Here is a 17,275-nt window from a genome sequence, read left to right as displayed (position 1 = left end):
TGGAGGAGAGAAGGTTTTTCCACCAACATAGAAGAGGATTCTTTACAGTTAGGGCAGTGAGAATCTGGAATTCCCTGCCTGAGGAGGTGGTGATGGCGAACTCAGTCGAAGGGTTCAAGAGAGGCCTGGATGTCTTCCTGGAGCGTAACAATATTGTATCTTATCTTAGTTATTAGGTTCTTTAGAAGGACGTAGATCTGGGGATATATACTGAAAGAATATAGGCTGAACTGGATGGACAAATGTCTTTTTCAGCCTTACTAACTGTTACTATATTACTAAGAGAAGACTCATGATGTTACTGCTCAGCAAACATAAATTCCTCCAGCCGTATTGTTGATCTGTCCAGGACAAGGTACCTTCTAATGCACTCGGCGTGTATTTTAGCTTTTGTCCGCGATTATAATCCACTTCTGACACAAATTATGATGAATTTTTGGGGGGCACTTCATCATGACTAGGGAAAGGGGACAGTGTTCTTCAAAATTCATCTTCTTTCCTGTGTGCAGCTGTTGGGAAACTACAACTCCCAGCAAGCCATGACTTCTGAATCTATTTCCTGTGAGTAATGGTAGGCCGATACAGCACAATCTGGCGCCGCTGGCTTATGGACAGTGCAGCCACACGTCACCAGGTAGAAGGAAAGCGTCATTTATTACAGCAATACATACAGTAGATGGGGAGCGATCATTTCACTTGTGTGCACAAGGCAGCAAAGGATTTCCGCAGGTTGGTGAGCAGCGAGGAGAAGTTCTTGGTTTCTCGTACTTTCCTCTCGTACTCGGCGATGCAGTCCAGCGGAGGATCGCAGTTGCTCACTGTAAAGAGGAAGGACACTTATGAAGGGCAGATGGAGACCCCGAGCACCGCTCTGTCAGTATACTAGGCGAGCACACCGGGTTGTTTTCTTTTATATATTTATCACTGCAATATCTTTTACTCGCTGCAGCCAAGCTTAGTTTCCCCCTTCTTCAAACTTAAATGTTTCCGTCGACTCTTAGCTCACCCGCGACACGACCTCCAGGTGCCTGCCATGTTGTGCTGCTGTACCCTGCCGCCATAAACACCACTGTTCGACCCCTTACGTGCTGCTGCCAGTCTATCACACAGCTCCGCACACTGCCGTCTGCATCACACAGCTCCGCACACTGCCGTCTGCATCACACAGCTCCGCACACTGCCGTCTGCATCACACAGCTCCGCACACTGCCGTCTACATCACACAGACAGCATCCTGCTCCCAACACGCACCGCACAGGAGTGGCAGCTGGCAGGAGAGGGTTAACCAGCTGTGAAGGACACTTCGCACCGATCCGCACGGTGTTTTCTAGATTTCCCATGACCGCTCCAGGCAACTTACGCTGGTATTCCCCGTCTTCGTTAAAATAGATGATGCAGGAGTACGGCTCCTCCAGTTCTTTGGGGTTAATGCATCTGAAGACAAACTGCAGCCGATCACCTGGAAGAGAGGAGGGCGGCGGTTACAACTCTGCAGGGGACGTCATCTCCGTCCCTCCATTACTCCTCCTGTCACTCCCATAAACTCTGATGCTTCAGTCCATAGACATCAGCGCTGGAGAGAAACGCTGTAAAGACCAATCACAAATTTCTCTCAACCCAGATCCTGTAACAAAGACCCCTGACAATCCTCAGAGCCCCCCGCACAGTCTGCACTTACCCTGTAGCTTCCGGATCTCCAGCCCCAGACGCTCCTTGAACAACATGGCCGACTGCTGCAGCTCCTTCAGCTTCTCTTTATTTGCTTTCCTGTTTGCCAAAGCAACTGCAAAAGAGGAGAGCACCCATCATCCAGTCACTGCGGCCACACATCACCCGGGCAGCGATCGGGCGGCTCTTACGTTCCCTTTTGTGCGTGATTTCCTCCCGCAGCTGGTGGATGTGACTGGACAGCTCCGTGCTCAGCTGCTTGTTCTCCTTCATCTTGGCGATCTCCTGGAGGATGGCGTCCTGCTTCTCCTCAATGCGCCGGTTCTGGTCCTCAATCTCTGCGGAGGCGACGGGAGGAAAGAATCAGAGGAGAGGAGAGAGCGGTGGAGCAACAGCCATCACAGCGGGGAAGGGCTGACTACAGCATGGGAGGGGTTAACTACAGGGACCTGCAGCTCCGTGTATCACCGCCCCGTGGTCCTCCATACATCACAGAGATCATCAGGTATTCTGGATTATCAGAGGATCTGGATTATCTAGACATTTTCTTAGTTTATCAAGACACAATGCCAGATTACACAATTTCATAGATAATCTGGACCTGGTTCTGTATTATCAGATATTCCGTATCATTAAGTCTTTTTGCCGGTTCATCACGTCAAAGTATTCTAAATTATTAGGACTGTTAGCCGAATTATCAAATATTCTGCAGATGAATTATTCAATATTCTGGATTATCAGGACCTGGTGCCAGATTATTGAATGTGCTAAATTAATATCACTTAGGGCAGGTGAGCAGGGTGAAAACGTGGCTCTAAGCTGCAGGACCCTCTGGATTATCAGACATGCCGGATTATCGGCCTGCTCATCTGCACTCAACTCTATGACCCGATGGATTATCAGACATGCCAGATTATCAGCCTCCTCACAGCTCTATGACCCGCTGGATTATCAGACATGCCAGATTATCAGCCTCATCACAGCTCTATAACCCGCTGGATTATCAGACATGCCAGATTATCGGCCTGCTCATCTGCACTCAACTCTATGACCCGATGGATTATCAGACATGCCAGATTATCAGCCTCCTCACAGCTCTATGACCCGCTGGATTATCAGACATGCCAGATTATCAGCCTCCTCACAGCTCTATGACCCGCTGGATTATCAGACATGCCAGATTATCAGCCTCATCACAGCTCTATAACCCGCTGGATTATCAGACATGCCGGATTATCGGCCTGCTCATCTGCACTCAACTCTATGACCCGATGGATTATCAGACATGCCAGATTATCAGCCTCATCACAGCTCTATAACCCGCTGGATTATCAGACATGCCAGATTATCAGCCTCATCACAGCTCTATAACCCGCTGGATTATCGGCCTGCTCACCTGCACTCAACTCTATGACTCTCTGGATTATCAGCCTCCTCACAGCTCTATGACCCGCTGGATTATCAGACATGCCGGATTATCGGCCTGCTCACCTGCACTCAACTCTATGACTCTCTGGATTATCAGCCTCCTCACAGCTCTATGACTCTCTGGATTATCAGCCTCCTCACAGCTCTATGACCCGCTGGATTATCAGACATGCCGGATTATCGGCCTGCTCACCTGCCCGCAGCTCCTGGACCCTCTCAATCATCCGTTCTCCCTCTCGCTGTTTGGCGGTACAGGAATCTGGGGGAGACATGAAGCATTACCATCTCTGCTCCCTTTCCACCCCGCCCCCGCGGATCCGCGCGCACCAGTGACGTTCCGCAGCATCTCCCGGTACGAGTCACGGATTTCCTGCAGAGACGGCTCCTCACTGCTCGGACTGACGAAGCGTGCACGGAAATCCTGCATGAGGGTGTGCAGGCCCTGATCGTCCTCCAACATGACGGTAGACATGGCGTCCTCCGCACTCTGGTCGTTATCTGCGCTGAACGGGGAGAAACGGAAAGATGGAAACGTCAAAATCGGCGGGGACCCCGCACCTCCAGGAGGACTGACCACCAGAGCACAGCAGCACCCCCATTACCGCTCTGCCCCGCCTTCCATAGCGCCCGTAGTCACTCACCGGCGGCCCCGGAATATAACAGGCTCCCCGCCCACCGGTTTCGAACGTTGCCGCGCAGCCAGTGCCGTGACGTCACTCAGTCCAACCAATCCAGTGCCGGATGTGCACGCAGGATTATAATCATCGTCAAGTTCATACGTCGCCGCCATCTTTGTTGTGGGCAAGTGGCCTTATAATCGGGATTGTTCAGGATTCTCCATTTCTCATTCACATTGTTCACTAATATCCTGAAGATCAGACGATGTGATGGCTCTGTATGAATTGATACATCTATAGCTGTGGGTTATGGTCAGGGCCAGATCCAGGTCCATGCAGCTTGGGAGGCAGATTCCAACTTTTCCTCATAACTTTTTTTATATTTCTGTCTCTGAATCGGGACTTGTTTTTATTCATTACGAGATTCAGTTTGTGTCATCAGTGTAATAGGGCATTGGACAGTGACTGCAGACAAAGCCGGCAGGAGCCCCCTCACGAGGACCGTGGTCCCCTCACAGCCAGAGCCATGGTCCCCTCACAGCCAGAGCCGTGGTCCCCTCACAGCCAGGACGGTGGCCCCCTCACAGCCAGGACGGTGGCCCCCTGATAGCTAGGACCGTGGCCCCCTCATAGTCAGGACCGTAGCCCCCTCACAGCTAGGACCGTGGCCCTCTCACAGCCAGGATGGTGGTCCCCTGACACACAGGACAGTGGCCCCTCACAGCCAGGACGGTGGTCCTCTTACAGCCAGGACCGCGGCCCCCTCACAGCCAGGATGGTGGACCCCTCACTGCCAGGATGATGGATCCCTCACAGCCAGGATGGTGGTCCCCTGACACACAGGACCGTGGCCCCTCACAGCTAGGACGGTGGCTCTCTTACAGCAACGACCGTGGTCCTCTTACAGCCAGGACCGTGGCCCCTCACAGCCAGGACGATGGCTCTCTTACAGCGAGGACCGTGGTCCTCTTACAGCCAGGACCGTGGCCCCCTCACAGCCAGGATGGTGGACCCCTCACAGACAGGATCGTAGTCCCCTCACTGCTAGGACACTGCCATTTGGCCCCTCGTAATCATGATAGAGGGGTCGGATGGACATCAGAAGCGACGTCTTGTCTCCTTTTCAATGTCGAAGTCATAATGGACTGTGGTACCTAAGAGGTTAAACAGCAGGAATCAGATCTCGCGCCGCTCGCAACACTATGGCTCTGGTGCCGGCTGTGTAACACCTGAGCCTGCACCATACACAGCTGGGGCAGACTGGGCCCCCTATCACCATGGGCTTCCCATGTAACGGCCATCTTGCCCCATATCTGGCTTCTATACGGTGAATGGGACCTATAGGTGCACAAAGGCCCCCGACCCACAGTGAAGCCTCAAACACTCTGTGACACCACATTCACATCTTCAATATTTTGAGCATTTATTTTGCACTTCAGGTTTTGCAAAACTTCCCGGTGGGACATTTCCTAATCCTAGAAAAGCAGTGAGTGGGGTCACTTCGCCCCTTCTGTTATTTCATACTCTGGTCACATAAGTAACTGTGAAACCACAGGAAACAAAGTTGTGTAACTTTCAAACACATTAATTTATAGCCATTTCCCAGATCTCTGCTGTCAGTCCGTGACTGGAATCCTTCTCGTGTAGTAATGTTCCACCTACTACATCCCAGCAGAGAACAGTAGATCTCGGCCCAGACTGTGACAGGGGCGACACTGAACGGCGATCGCTGCTTTCAGACGGTGGGGACCCTGTCACATTTGGCGTCTGTGTGTGACAGTGCAGAAAAAAACTCAATAAAGGGCCACACACCATCATCTGAGTACCAGCCAGATAGTATACAGAACTGAGCCCGATCATTGCTCTGTGTGTTTAAAGGGCCTCTGTCTGCACAGGACGACTGTTCAGACCAAGCACAGGCGCTTGCTGCACCATGTTAATACCCGGCACTGCCGCCGGCACTCAGGAGCAGAGGGTGCAGCTGCATGTATTGCTATGCGGCCGCACGCTCCGCTCCCGGGTGCCGGTCTCGCATGTTAATACCCGGCACTGCCGCCGGCACTCAGGAGCGGAGGGTGCAGCTCCATGTATTGCTATGAGGCCGCACGCTCCGCTCCCGAGTGCCGGTCTCGCATGTTAATACCCGGCACTGCCGCCGGCACTCAGGAGCGGAGGGTGCAGCTCCATGTATTGCTATGCGGCCGCACGCTCCGCTCCCGAGTGCCGGTCTCGCATGTTAATACCCGGCACTGCCGCCGGCACTCAGGAGCGGAGGGTGCAGCTCCATGTATTGCTATGCGGCCGCACGCTCCGCTCCCGAGTGCCGGTCTCGCATGTTAATACCCGGCACTGCCGCCGGCACTCAGGAGCGGAGGGTGCAGCTCCATGTATTGCTATGAGGCCGCACGCTCCGCTCCCGAGTGCCGGTCTCGCATGTTAATACCCGGCACTGCCGCCGGCACTCAGGAGCGGAGGGTGCAGCTCCATGTATTGCTATGAGGCCGCACGCTCCGCTCCCGAGTGCCGGTCTCGCATGTTAATACCCGGCACTGCCGCCGGCACTCAGGAGCAGAGGGTGCAGCTCCATGTATTGCTATGCGGCCACACGCTCTGCTCCCGAGTGCCGGCAGCAGTGCCAGGTATTAGCATGCAAGACTCGGCCGTGTTTCTCGCATTTGTGTGATGCAGGCCTAAGGGTACTGCTAGCTCACCCTAGCTCATACCCCCTCAGGAGAAATTCTAGGATGGAACTTATCGAAACCTTCCTTCCTAAAGTTTCCCCTGAAAACTCCAAAAACGTCTTCCATAAATGTTTCTTTTTCTTTTCCAACTAACGCTGGAGAAAATTCATTCTGACCCAACAGTGCCCTTCCAAACTCCAGGCTTTTAGATGTAGGCCCCTCACTTGAGAGTTCCATACTGGTCCCATTTTCTTCTCTCTCCCGGAGGACTTCCTCTATTATATCTCTTCCTCCATAAGGAGCTTCTCATTGTATCTGCTGCAAAAAAACAAACAAACTGGGAAATCCTTTTTTTTATCACCATGTTTTTTTCTTAAATGTCATCCAGTTTCCTTCCAAATAAAAATTGGCCATGGCATGGGTTAAAGCAGACTTTATTTTTGATTGTAAGTCTCCCAGACAGCCTTTACCCCCATGGGTGGTTTGCATGTTAATGACCAGGCCAATTTTTACAATTCTGACCACTGTCCCTTTATGAGGTAATAACTCTGGAACGCTTCCATGGATCCTGGTGATTATGTCATTGTTTTCTCGTGACATATTGTACTTCATGATAGGGGTAAAATTTCTTTGATATGACTTGCGTTTATTTGTGAAAAAAAAAACGGAAATTTGGCAAAAATTTTGAAAATTTCGCAATTTTCCAATTTTGAATTTTTATGCCCTTAAATCACAAAGATACAGTTAGGTTAGGTCCATATATATTTGGACAGAGACAACATTTTTCTAATTTTGGTTCTAGACGTTACCACAATGAATTTTAAACAAAACAATTCAGATGCAGTTGAAGTTCAGACTTTTTTCTGTTTTTGCAGCTTAAAGGGAAGGTGTCATCCAAAAAATTTTTTTTCAGCAATTGAAAAAATGTGAAGAATTAATGTTTACATTTTCTTAAAAAATATTATCATGTTTTTAATTTAGTAAAATATGAAAAATAATTTTAAAAAGTTTGGCATTTCCACTTGTTAACACTAGGGGCAGCAGCTACTGAAATTTGGCACAAAAACCTAGTGTACAACTAGCTCACATTACTGCCCTGCAGTAATTATGGGCGGAATCTGCTGACATGGGTGTGATGTCACTCCTCTCCTCCCCTTCTGGGTGTTTGCTAAGGGAAAAGAGAGGATGACATTTAGGAACACAGTGAGCAGCCATTTTCATGGGGCCTGCAAAGTTACTGACTGTCTTTGCATGCAAAGTCTGGATCAGGACAGGTCATCAATCAGCAGAAATGTGTCCTGGATTTCTGTGGAGCAGACAAGCAGGTGGTCCATCCATGTGTATAAATCACAGCGTTCTATGTACAATCCCTGGCACCGAACATGGCCCCCCCATAGACCAGCACACTGCTCTCCTGAAATACTCTGTGCTGCTGTCGCCCTGCTCCTTCCACCATATATCAGGCCCCTGTCGCCTTGCTTTCACACAGCGCCAGGACGGGATCTGAGGAGAGGAATGGGGTCTTCGGTCACCGAGGATGGCAGGCAGCAAGGATTCTGGGAGTAGGGTGACAGCAGCACAGAGTATTTCAGGAGAGCAGTGTGCTGGTCTATGGGGGGGCACAGTGGGAGGTATATGGCGGAGGAGCAGGGTGACAGCAGCACAGAGTATTTCAGGAGAGCAGTATCACACGGGATAGGATTAGATACATGGCTCAGCAGTCAGTATCACACAGGATAGGATTAGATACACGGCTCAGCAGTCAGTAGAACACAGAAGATTAGACACATGGCTCAGCAGTCAGTATCACACAGGATAGGATTAGATACACAGCTCAGCGGCCAGTATCACACAGGATAGGATTAGATACACGGCTCAGCAGACAGTATCACACAGGATAGGATTAGATACATAGCTCAGCAGACAGTATCACACACGAGAGGATTAGACACACGGCTCAGCAGACAGTATCACACAGAATAGGATTAGATACACGGCTCAGCAGTCAGTATCACACAGGAGAGGATTAGATTCACGGCTCAGCAGACAGTATCACACAGGAGAGGATTAGATACATGGCTCAGCAGACAGTATCACACAGGATAGGATTAGATACACGGCTCAGCACACAGTATCACACAGGAGAGGATTAGATACACGGCTCAGCAGGCAGTATCACACAGGATAGGATTAGATACATAGCTCGGCAGACAGTATCACACACGAGAGGATTAGACACACGGCTCAGCAGACAGTATCACACAGGATAGGATTAGATACACGGCTCAGCAGACAGTATCACACAGGAGAGGATTAGATACACGGCTCAGCAGACAGTATCACACACGAGAGGATTAGACACATGGCTCAGCAGACAGTATCACACAGGATAGGATTAGATACACGGCTCAGCACATAGTATCACACAGGAGAAGATTAGATACACGGCTCAGCAGGCAGTATCACACAGGATAGGATTAGATACACGGCTCAGCACACAGTATCACACAGGAGAGGATTAGATACAGGGCTCAGCAGTCAGTATCACACAGGAGAGGATTAGATACAGGGCTCAGCACACAGTATCACACAGGATAGGATTAGATACAGGGCTCAGCAGTCAGTATCACACAGGAGAGGATTAGATGTCCAGCAGATTGCCAAGTGTTTTGAAACAGCAGGGAGCAGCTCCTCCTATGCTTTGCAAGAGCAGGGGCAGCAGCTGGCCGTGTGTTTTGGAAAGAGCAGCTTGGTGTCCAGGAGCTCATCCTGATTCCTCTCCTGCAGCTGGTATGTGCAGAGTGAACATCCAAGCCGTTATGCTGGAACAGTACAGCATCCAGGGCTTGCAATAGAGTGTAAATGAAGCTAAAAGAAAAGCACTGGGCTCTCATATGATGGCGCCTGGCCACACCTACACCTGTGAATTGAGCTGCCCACAGAGGCGTGGCCAGTTCATTCCTGATGCAGCTGCAATGAAAGAGATAGGGTCGGTAGCCGACTATTGTCTCTTATGCCCAGGGACTGCCGTAAATGAGCATGGAAAGTGTCATTCAGCAGCCAGAGAGGTAAGATGGCAGCCCCCAGTGGCTGCATTACTACAGAAAAAAAAAATCCATACACACCACTGAGTCAAGCTTAGGGGACAATATCTTTTTATACTATTTTCATTTTTAGATTAAATTATGAAAAAACACGGCACCTTCCCTTTAAGGATGGCTTGTTTCACCTGCATGGAGAGCTCCTTTGACCGCATGTTTCCTTCAAAGCAAAACCTTCCAAATACAAGCACCACACTTCAAATCAACTCCAGGCCTTTTATCTGCTTAATTGAGAATGACATAACGAAGGGATTGCCCACACCTGTCCATGAAATAGCCTTGGAGTCAATTGTCCAATTACTTTTGGTCCCTTTAAAAACAGGGTGGCACATGTTAAGGAGCTGAAACTCCTAAACCCTTCATCCAATTTTAATGTGGATACCCTCAAATGAAAGCTGAAAGTCTGAACTTCAACTGCATCTGAATTGTTTTGTTTAAAATGCATTGTGGTAATGTCTAGAACCAAAATTAGAAAAATGTTGCCTCTGTCCAAATATATATGGACCTAACTGTATGTCACACAAAATTCTTATTAAGTAACATTTCCCACATGTTTACATCAGCACAATTTTGAAACCAACATTTTTTTGTTAGGAAGTTATAAGGGTTAAAAGTTGACCAGCGATTTCTCGTTTACCACAAAATTTACAAAACCATTTTTTTAGGGACCACATCACATTTGAAGTCACTTTGAGGGGTCTGTGTGATAGAAAATACTCAAAAGTGACACCATTCTAAAAACTGCACCCCTCAAGGTGCTCAAAACCACATTCAAGCAGTTTATTAACCCTTCAGGTGCCTCACAGGAATTTTTGGAATGCTTAAAAAAAAATTACTTCAGATCCAATTTGTTTTATGCTACTAACAGGAGAAATTGGACCCCAAAAGTTGTTGTTCAATTTGTCCTGAGTACGCTGATACCCCACATATGCAGGTAAACCACTGTTTCGGCGAATGGCAGAGCTCCGAAGGGAAGGAGCGCTGTTTGACTTTTCAGTGCAAAATTGGCTGGAATTGAGATCGGACACCATGTCGTGATTGGAGAGCCCCTGATGTGCCTAAACAGTGGAAACCCCTCACACTGACACCATTTTGGAAAGTAGACCCCCCTAAGGCCTCTTTCACACTTCAGTTTTTTACAATCAGTCACAATCCGCCAGGTTTTGAAAAAAACGGATCCTCAATTTTCTTTTGAGGATCCGTTTTTTTTCCCCATTGACTTCCATTAATGGCGGATTGTGACGGATTGCCGTCCGTTGCATCCGTTTTTTTTGAGGATCCGCCAAAAGTTGCTGTCCGTCACCATCCTCAAAGATTTCAAAACGGAGCTTGCAACGTTTTTTTTCTCTGGCGGATCCTCCACACACTCATTTAACCCGAAATTCTTTCTGGGTGCCGGACAAAAAAAATTCATTCTCTCTCTCTCTCTCCTTTTCCAGGCTGCGATTCCTTTAAAATTCTTCATTTGTCGGATCCGTCAAAAAAACGGACGGGTGGCATCCGTTGTCATCAGTACTACAACGGATCCGCCATCCGTCCTTTTGGCGGATTATGACTGATGCAAAAAACTGAAGTGTGAAAGAGGCCTAAGGAACTTATATCTAGATGTGTGGTGAGCACTTTGAACCTCCAAGTGCTTCACAGAAGTTTATAACGTAGAGCTGTAAAAATAAAAAATCATAATTTTTTTCACAAAAAATGATCTTTTAGCCCCAATTTTTTATTTTCCCAACGTTAACAGGAGAAATTGGACCCCAAAAGTTGTTGTGCAATTTGTCCTGAGTATGCTGATACCCTATATGTGGGGATAAACCACTGTTTGGGCGCATGGCAGAGCTCGGATTGGGAAGGAATGCTGTTTGACTTTTTAATGCAAAATTGGCTGGCATTGAGATCAGACTCCATGTCGCGTTTGGAGAGCCCCTGATGTGCCTAAACAGTGGAAACCACACAATTCTAACTCCAACCCTAACCCCAACACACCCCTAATCCTAATCCCCACCCTAACCACAAACCTAACCCTAAAACACGCCTAACCCCAACCGTAATCCAAACTTTAGCGCCAACCCTAACTTTAGCCCCAACCCTAACTAAAGCCCCAACCCTAACCCTAACCCTAATGGGAAAATGGAAATAAATACTTTTTTTTAATTTTATTATTTTTCCCTAACTAAGGGGGTGATAACGGGAGGTTTGATTTACTATTTATAGCGGGTTTTTGTGTTTGGCAGCTGTCACACTAAAAGACGCTTTTTATTGCAAAAATGTTTTTGCATCACCACATTTTGAGAGCTATAATTTTTCCATGTTTTGGCCCACACAGTCATGTGAGGTCTTGTTTTTTCGCGGGAGGAGTTGACATTTTTATTGGTACCATTTTCAGGCGCATGACTGTTTTATTCGATTCTTATTCCGATTTGTGGGAGGCAGGATGAGCAAAAACCAGCAATTCATGTATTTCTTTGGTCTTTGGGGGGGGTTAATACCGTTCTGTGTGTGGTAAAATAGATAAAGCAGTCTTATTCTTCGGGTTAGTATGATGACAGCGATGCCTCATTTATATAATTTTTTTATGTTTTGGCGCTTTTAAACAATACAAACTATTTTATTTAAAAAAAAAATAAATATTTTTGCATCCCTTTATACTGCGAGCTATAACTTTTTTATTTTTCTGGTGATGGAGCTACAGTATATGGCAGCTTGTTTTTTGCGGGACAAGATGACGTTTTCAGCGGTACCACGTTTATTTATATCCGTCTTTTTGATCGCGTGTTATTCCACTTTTTGTTCGGCGGTATGATGATAAAGCAGTTTTTTTGCCTTTTTTTAATGGTCTTCACTAAAGGGGTTAACTAGTGGGAACGTTTTATAGGTCAGGTCGTTACGGACGCGGTGATACTAAATATGTGTACTTTCATTGTTTAGATTTTTTTATTTAAATATTTATTAATTGCTGGAATAAATATTGATTTTTTTATTATTATTTTTTTAAATATTTTTTTACAATTATTATTTTTTTTTAACTTTCATTCGTACTTTTAGACTTTGTCCCACTATGGGACACTCATTTTGTGCAGCCTGATCACTGCTATAGCATGCAGAGCTGCATGCTATAGAAGCTGTCAGTGCTCCAGCTTCTATGCACTGACCTGTGAGACTTCCTGACATGCACTGCGCAAGAGAGGACGTCTCTCAAGCCTGGAGACCCAGATGTCGTGATGACAACATCGGGTCTCCATGGCAGCGATCGGGACCCCACGTCATGCCCTGGGGTCTCCGATCCAAAGGCAGAGGGGCTGTCACAGCTGACAGCCCTATGCCTGCTCCCGGAACGCTGCGATAATGTTTGATCGCAGTGTTCCGGGGGTTAAAGTGCCGGGAGTGGTCCGTGAAATTTCTGTGGGAAAATTATCGTGCAGCAGTGCCGTAAAGTGAGAGCATGAACTCCAGTGAACCCTCAGTGATAACACTGCAGGAGCCATTATCTCCGGTCAGTGTGTCACTGGAGGCCCTGTAGAGAGGTCACATCTCATGATGTGACAGCTCTATAGGGGAGATCATCGTGGGGCACTCATTATTAAAAGGATTACGTCGGAACAGGGAGTATACTGTTGGTTTATTTTTTTTTTTACAGGTGATCGAGGGAGTCGCAGGAATTAGGAGTACCATAAAGATGGGAAGCTGTGTAGTGTTTTATTTCATTAAAATACTTTATTCTGGCTGTCTGTTTATTTAACCCTTTACCAACTATAGGATTAGTAATGGATAGGTATCTTATTGACGCCTCTCCATTACTAAGCCGGGCTTGATGTCACCTTACAATACAAAGGTGACATCAACCCCACAACTATTACCCCATATGCCACCGCTACAGGGCAGTGAGAAGAGAGGCTAAGTGCCGGAATTGCCGCATCTTAAAGATGCGCCATTTCTGGGGCAGCTGTGAGCTGGTGTTTGTAGCCGGTGGAGGGCCCAATATCCATGACCCCTTCCTAGGCTATTAATATCAGCCTGTAGCTGTCTGCATAGCCTTCACAGGCTAATAATTATAGGGGGACCCCACGTCGTTTGTTTTTTTGGGGGGTTCCCCTATTTTAATAGCCAGTAAAGGCTAAATATACAGCTGCGGGCTGATATTCATAGCCTGGGAAGCTCCATGGGTATTAACCCCTTCCTAGGCTATAAACATCAGCCCCCAGTCACTGGCTTTCCCTCTCTGGTGCAGAAAATTGCATGGGAGCCCACGCCATTTTTTTTTTTTTATTAAACAGATTGCGTAAGGCCGGGGTCATACTGGCAGGAAACTCGCACGAGTCTCGCATCTCAGTACATGCCACTCGGGACCGGAGTGTGCAGCTGCATGTATTTCTATTCAGCGAACGCTCTGGTCCAAGTGCCGGGTACTGAAGTGTGAGATTCAGGTGAGTTTCTCGTAAGTGTGAACCCGGCCTAACACAGATTTTGTGTGTGTGTCTTTAACTCGTTATGTACCATTTTATTGTTTATTACTAAACATCTGGCTTGGTATTTGCTATCTATAGATATATCCATCTATCTATAGATATATCTATCTATCAATAGATGTACACTACCGTTCAAAAATTTAGCGTCGCTTAGAAATGTCCTTATTTTTGAAAGAAAAGCAGTTTTTTCCAATGAAGCTGACATCAAATGATTCAGAAATACACTCTATACATTGTTAATGTGGTAAATGACTATTCTAGCTGCAAACGTCTGGTTTGTAATGCAATATCTTCATATTTGTATTGAGGCACATTTCCAACAACCATCACTACAGCGTTCTTATGGTACTTTGTGTTTGCTAACTGTGTAAGAAGGCTAAAGGATGGTTAGAATACCCTTGAAAACCCTTGTGCAAGTATGTTAGCACAGCTGAAAACAGTTTGGCTGATTAGAGAAGCTATAAAAACAACCTTCCTTTGAGCTAGTTGAGAATCAGGAGCATTACATTTGTTGGTTCCATTAAACTCTCAAAATGGCCAGAAAAAAAGAACTTTCATGTGAAAATCGACAGTCTATTCTTGCTCTTAAGCGGGAGGCCCAGCTGCACAACTGAGCAACAAGACAAGTACATTAGGTACTGTAGTTTGAGAAATTGACGCCTCACAGGCTCTCAACTGGCAGCTTCATTAAATAAAACACACAGAAGAAAAAAAAGGAAAAGTGTCCAATAGTACAAAATTAAATCCTTTATTGATAATATAAAATAATATATATGAAAGACGAGGGAGGGGAAACAATAGGGCACAACACAGGGGACACCAATAATATCAAGGTATTTCAACCCAGCAGAAAAAAAGTGGTTATTATCAATATGACATAAATAAGCTTGTCGATACCATAGCAGTACCGCTACAATGGGCAACCACCCCCCTGACGAAGGCTGGCGCCGAAACGCGCTTCGGGGCTTGGCACATCCAGGGGACACTTGCTCTGTGTGCACATTAAGGTAATTTATCCAAAGGCACTAATTATAGCTATACCTATACCAACATTGTGGTCCACATCATTTTCAATTTTGCATTTGTACCTTTTTGGACCCTCTTGGATTATTTTTGCAATTTGCACTATGTCTTCTATTTAGCACCTTACTCTGCACATGTCACTTTTTTGTATTGCACTTTACGTACCCATTGTAGCGGTACTTCTATGGTATTGACAAGCTTATTTATGTCATATTGATAATAGCCACTTTTTTCTGCTGGGTTGCAATACCTTGATATTATTGGTGTCCCCTGTGCTGTGCCCTATTATTTCCCCACCCTCTTCTTTTATATATATTATTTTATATTATCAATAATGGATTTAATTTTTGTACTATTGGACACTTTTAATTTTTTTCTTCTGTGTGTTTGGTTTATTCCCGATTTGTCCTTCATATTGTTCATGAGTGCACATATGGTGGTGTTATTATTTTGTTATGGACTGTGATTTTATACCACATACTGCATATGTGCACCCTGCCTTGAGATATTTTAGTGTCTTTCTTCATTAAATAGTACACGCAAAACATGTGTCAACGTCTACAATAAAAAGGCGACTCCGGGATGCTGGCCTTTAGGGCAGAGTGGCAAAGAAAAAGCCATATCTGAGACTGGCTAATAAAAGGAAAATATTAATATGGGCAAAAGAACACAGAGATTGGACAGAAGAAGATTGGAAAAAAGTGTTATGGACAGACGAATCCAAGTTTGAGGTGTTTGGATCACACAGAAGAACATTTGTGAGACACAGAACAACTGAAAAGATGCTGGAAGAGTGCCTGACGCCATCTGTCAAGCATGGTGGAGGTAATGTGTTGGTTTGGGGTTGCTTTGGTGCTGGTAAAGTGGGAGATTTGTACAAGGTAAAAGGGATTTTGAATAAGGAAGGTTATCACTCCATTTTGCAACGCCATGCCATACCCTGTGGACAGCGCTTGATTGGAGCCAATTTCATCCTACAACAGGACAATGACCCAAAGCACACCTCCAAATTATGTAAGAACTACAGTGGGGAAAAAAAGTATTTAGTCAGTCAGCAATAGTGCAAGTTCCACCACTTAAAAAGATGAGAGGCGTCTGTAATTTACATCATAGGTAGACCTCAACTATGGGAGACAAACTGAGAAAAAAAAAACCAGAAAATCACATTGTCTGTTTTTTTTTCATTTTATTTGCATATTATGGTGGAAAATAAGTATTTGGTCAGAAACAAAATTTCATCTCAATACTTTGTGATATATCCTTTGTTGGCAATGACAGAGGTCAAACGTTTTCTGTAAGTCCAATGCTGTAATTGCTGCAAAGGGAGCATTCTTTGACGAAAGCAAAGTTTGAAGGAGAAAATTATTATTTCAAATAAAAATCTTTTTTTTGAACCGTGTCAATGTCTGGACTAGATTTTAGATTCATTTGGCAACTCATTTGATTAATAAAAGTATGAGTTTTCATGGAAAACATAAAATTGTCTTGGTGACCCCAAACTTTTGAACGGTAGTATATCTATCTATGTGTGTAAATATTACTCTTCAATGGAGTATGTAAAAGAAGAGGTTGGACAAGAAAATTACATCACAATTCCTTTTTTTTTTTGCTAAATAAGATATATTTAGCTTACAAAAACGCATACAAATCCGCATCAAAAACCTTTGGATTTTTAACTGCGTTTTCTGCCAAGAGATGCAGAATCTGCGCAGAAAATTCCACAGGCAAATCCGCAACGTGTACACATACCCTCACTATAGCTGCTTGAGGTCTAAAATGGAAAATGCTCTCCCTAGTGATAATTATATATACACCGTATATACTCGTGTATAAGCTGACCCGAGTATAAGCCGACCCCCCTAATTTTGCCACAAAAAACTGGGAAAACTTATTGTCTCGCGTATAAGCCTAGGGTGGAAAATGCAGCAGCTACTGGTAAATTTCAAAAATAAAAATAAATACCAATAAAAGTAAAATTAATTGAGACATGAGTAGGTTAAATGTGTTTGAATATCCATATTGAATCAGGAGCCCCATATAATGCTCCATACAGTTCATGATGGGCCACATAAGATGCTCCATACAAAATACACTCCATATAATGCTGCACAAAGGTTAATAATGCCCCCATAAGATGCTCCACAGAATAATATGCCCCATATAATGCTCCATAAAGGTTATGGCACCATAAGATGCTCCATAGATTATTCCCCCATAAGATGCTCCATAGATTATGCCCCAAAAAGATGCTTCATAGATTATGCCCCATATGCTGCTCCATAGAATATGCCCCC

The 17,275-nt window shown here is 45.7% G+C and overlaps 1 protein-coding gene across 5 annotated transcripts; it reads right to left on the bottom strand.

The window, feature by feature from the left end:
- Nucleotides 1-635: 635 nt before the first annotated feature.
- On the bottom strand, nucleotides 636-3,901 carry SPC25 (SPC25 component of NDC80 kinetochore complex). Of its 5 annotated transcripts, none has more exons than XM_073578110.1 (7): nucleotides 3,738-3,901; nucleotides 3,424-3,599; nucleotides 3,290-3,355; nucleotides 1,860-2,006; nucleotides 1,679-1,783; nucleotides 1,252-1,459; nucleotides 636-818 (listed from the first exon to the last, which is right to left on the bottom strand). In XM_073578110.1, the coding sequence occupies exons 1-7, from the start codon at nucleotides 3,884-3,886 to the stop codon at nucleotides 656-658; spliced, it is 1,014 nt and encodes a 337-aa protein (XP_073434211.1). In that variant the 5' UTR covers nucleotides 3,887-3,901; the 3' UTR covers nucleotides 636-655. The 5 variants fall into 5 exon arrangements, with proteins under 5 accessions (XP_073434211.1, XP_073434213.1, XP_073434214.1 ...); XM_073578112.1 differs by having other exon boundaries at nucleotides 1,361-1,459; XM_073578113.1 differs by having other exon boundaries at nucleotides 3,424-3,594; nucleotides 3,738-3,872.
- Between the last annotated feature and the right edge of the window lie 13,374 nt (nucleotides 3,902-17,275).

Source organism: Dendrobates tinctorius, unplaced genomic scaffold (assembly GCF_039654945.1).
Source record: "Dendrobates tinctorius isolate UK_male_01 unplaced genomic scaffold, ASM3965494v1 ptg000058l, whole genome shotgun sequence".
Taxonomy (NCBI): domain Eukaryota; kingdom Metazoa; phylum Chordata; class Amphibia; order Anura; family Dendrobatidae; genus Dendrobates; species Dendrobates tinctorius.
Note: the sequence above shows the minus strand (reverse complement) of the source record. Positions and strands in the feature narration are given on the sequence as shown.

Bases quoted from the DNA above. Each gene is read 5' to 3' on its own strand.
- SPC25 (XM_073578110.1), bottom strand. From the start codon at position 3,886: ATGGCGGCGACGTATGAACTTGACGATGATTATAATCCTGCGTGCACA. The intron at 3,356-3,423 runs GTGCGCGCGGAT...TGTCTCCCCCAG, and splicing joins GATGCTGCGGAACGTCACTG to ATTCCTGTACCGCCAAACAG. The intron at 819-1,251 runs GTGCGTGTTGGG...TCCTCTTTACAG, and splicing joins CCAGCTGCCACTCCTGTGCG to TGAGCAACTGCGATCCTCCG.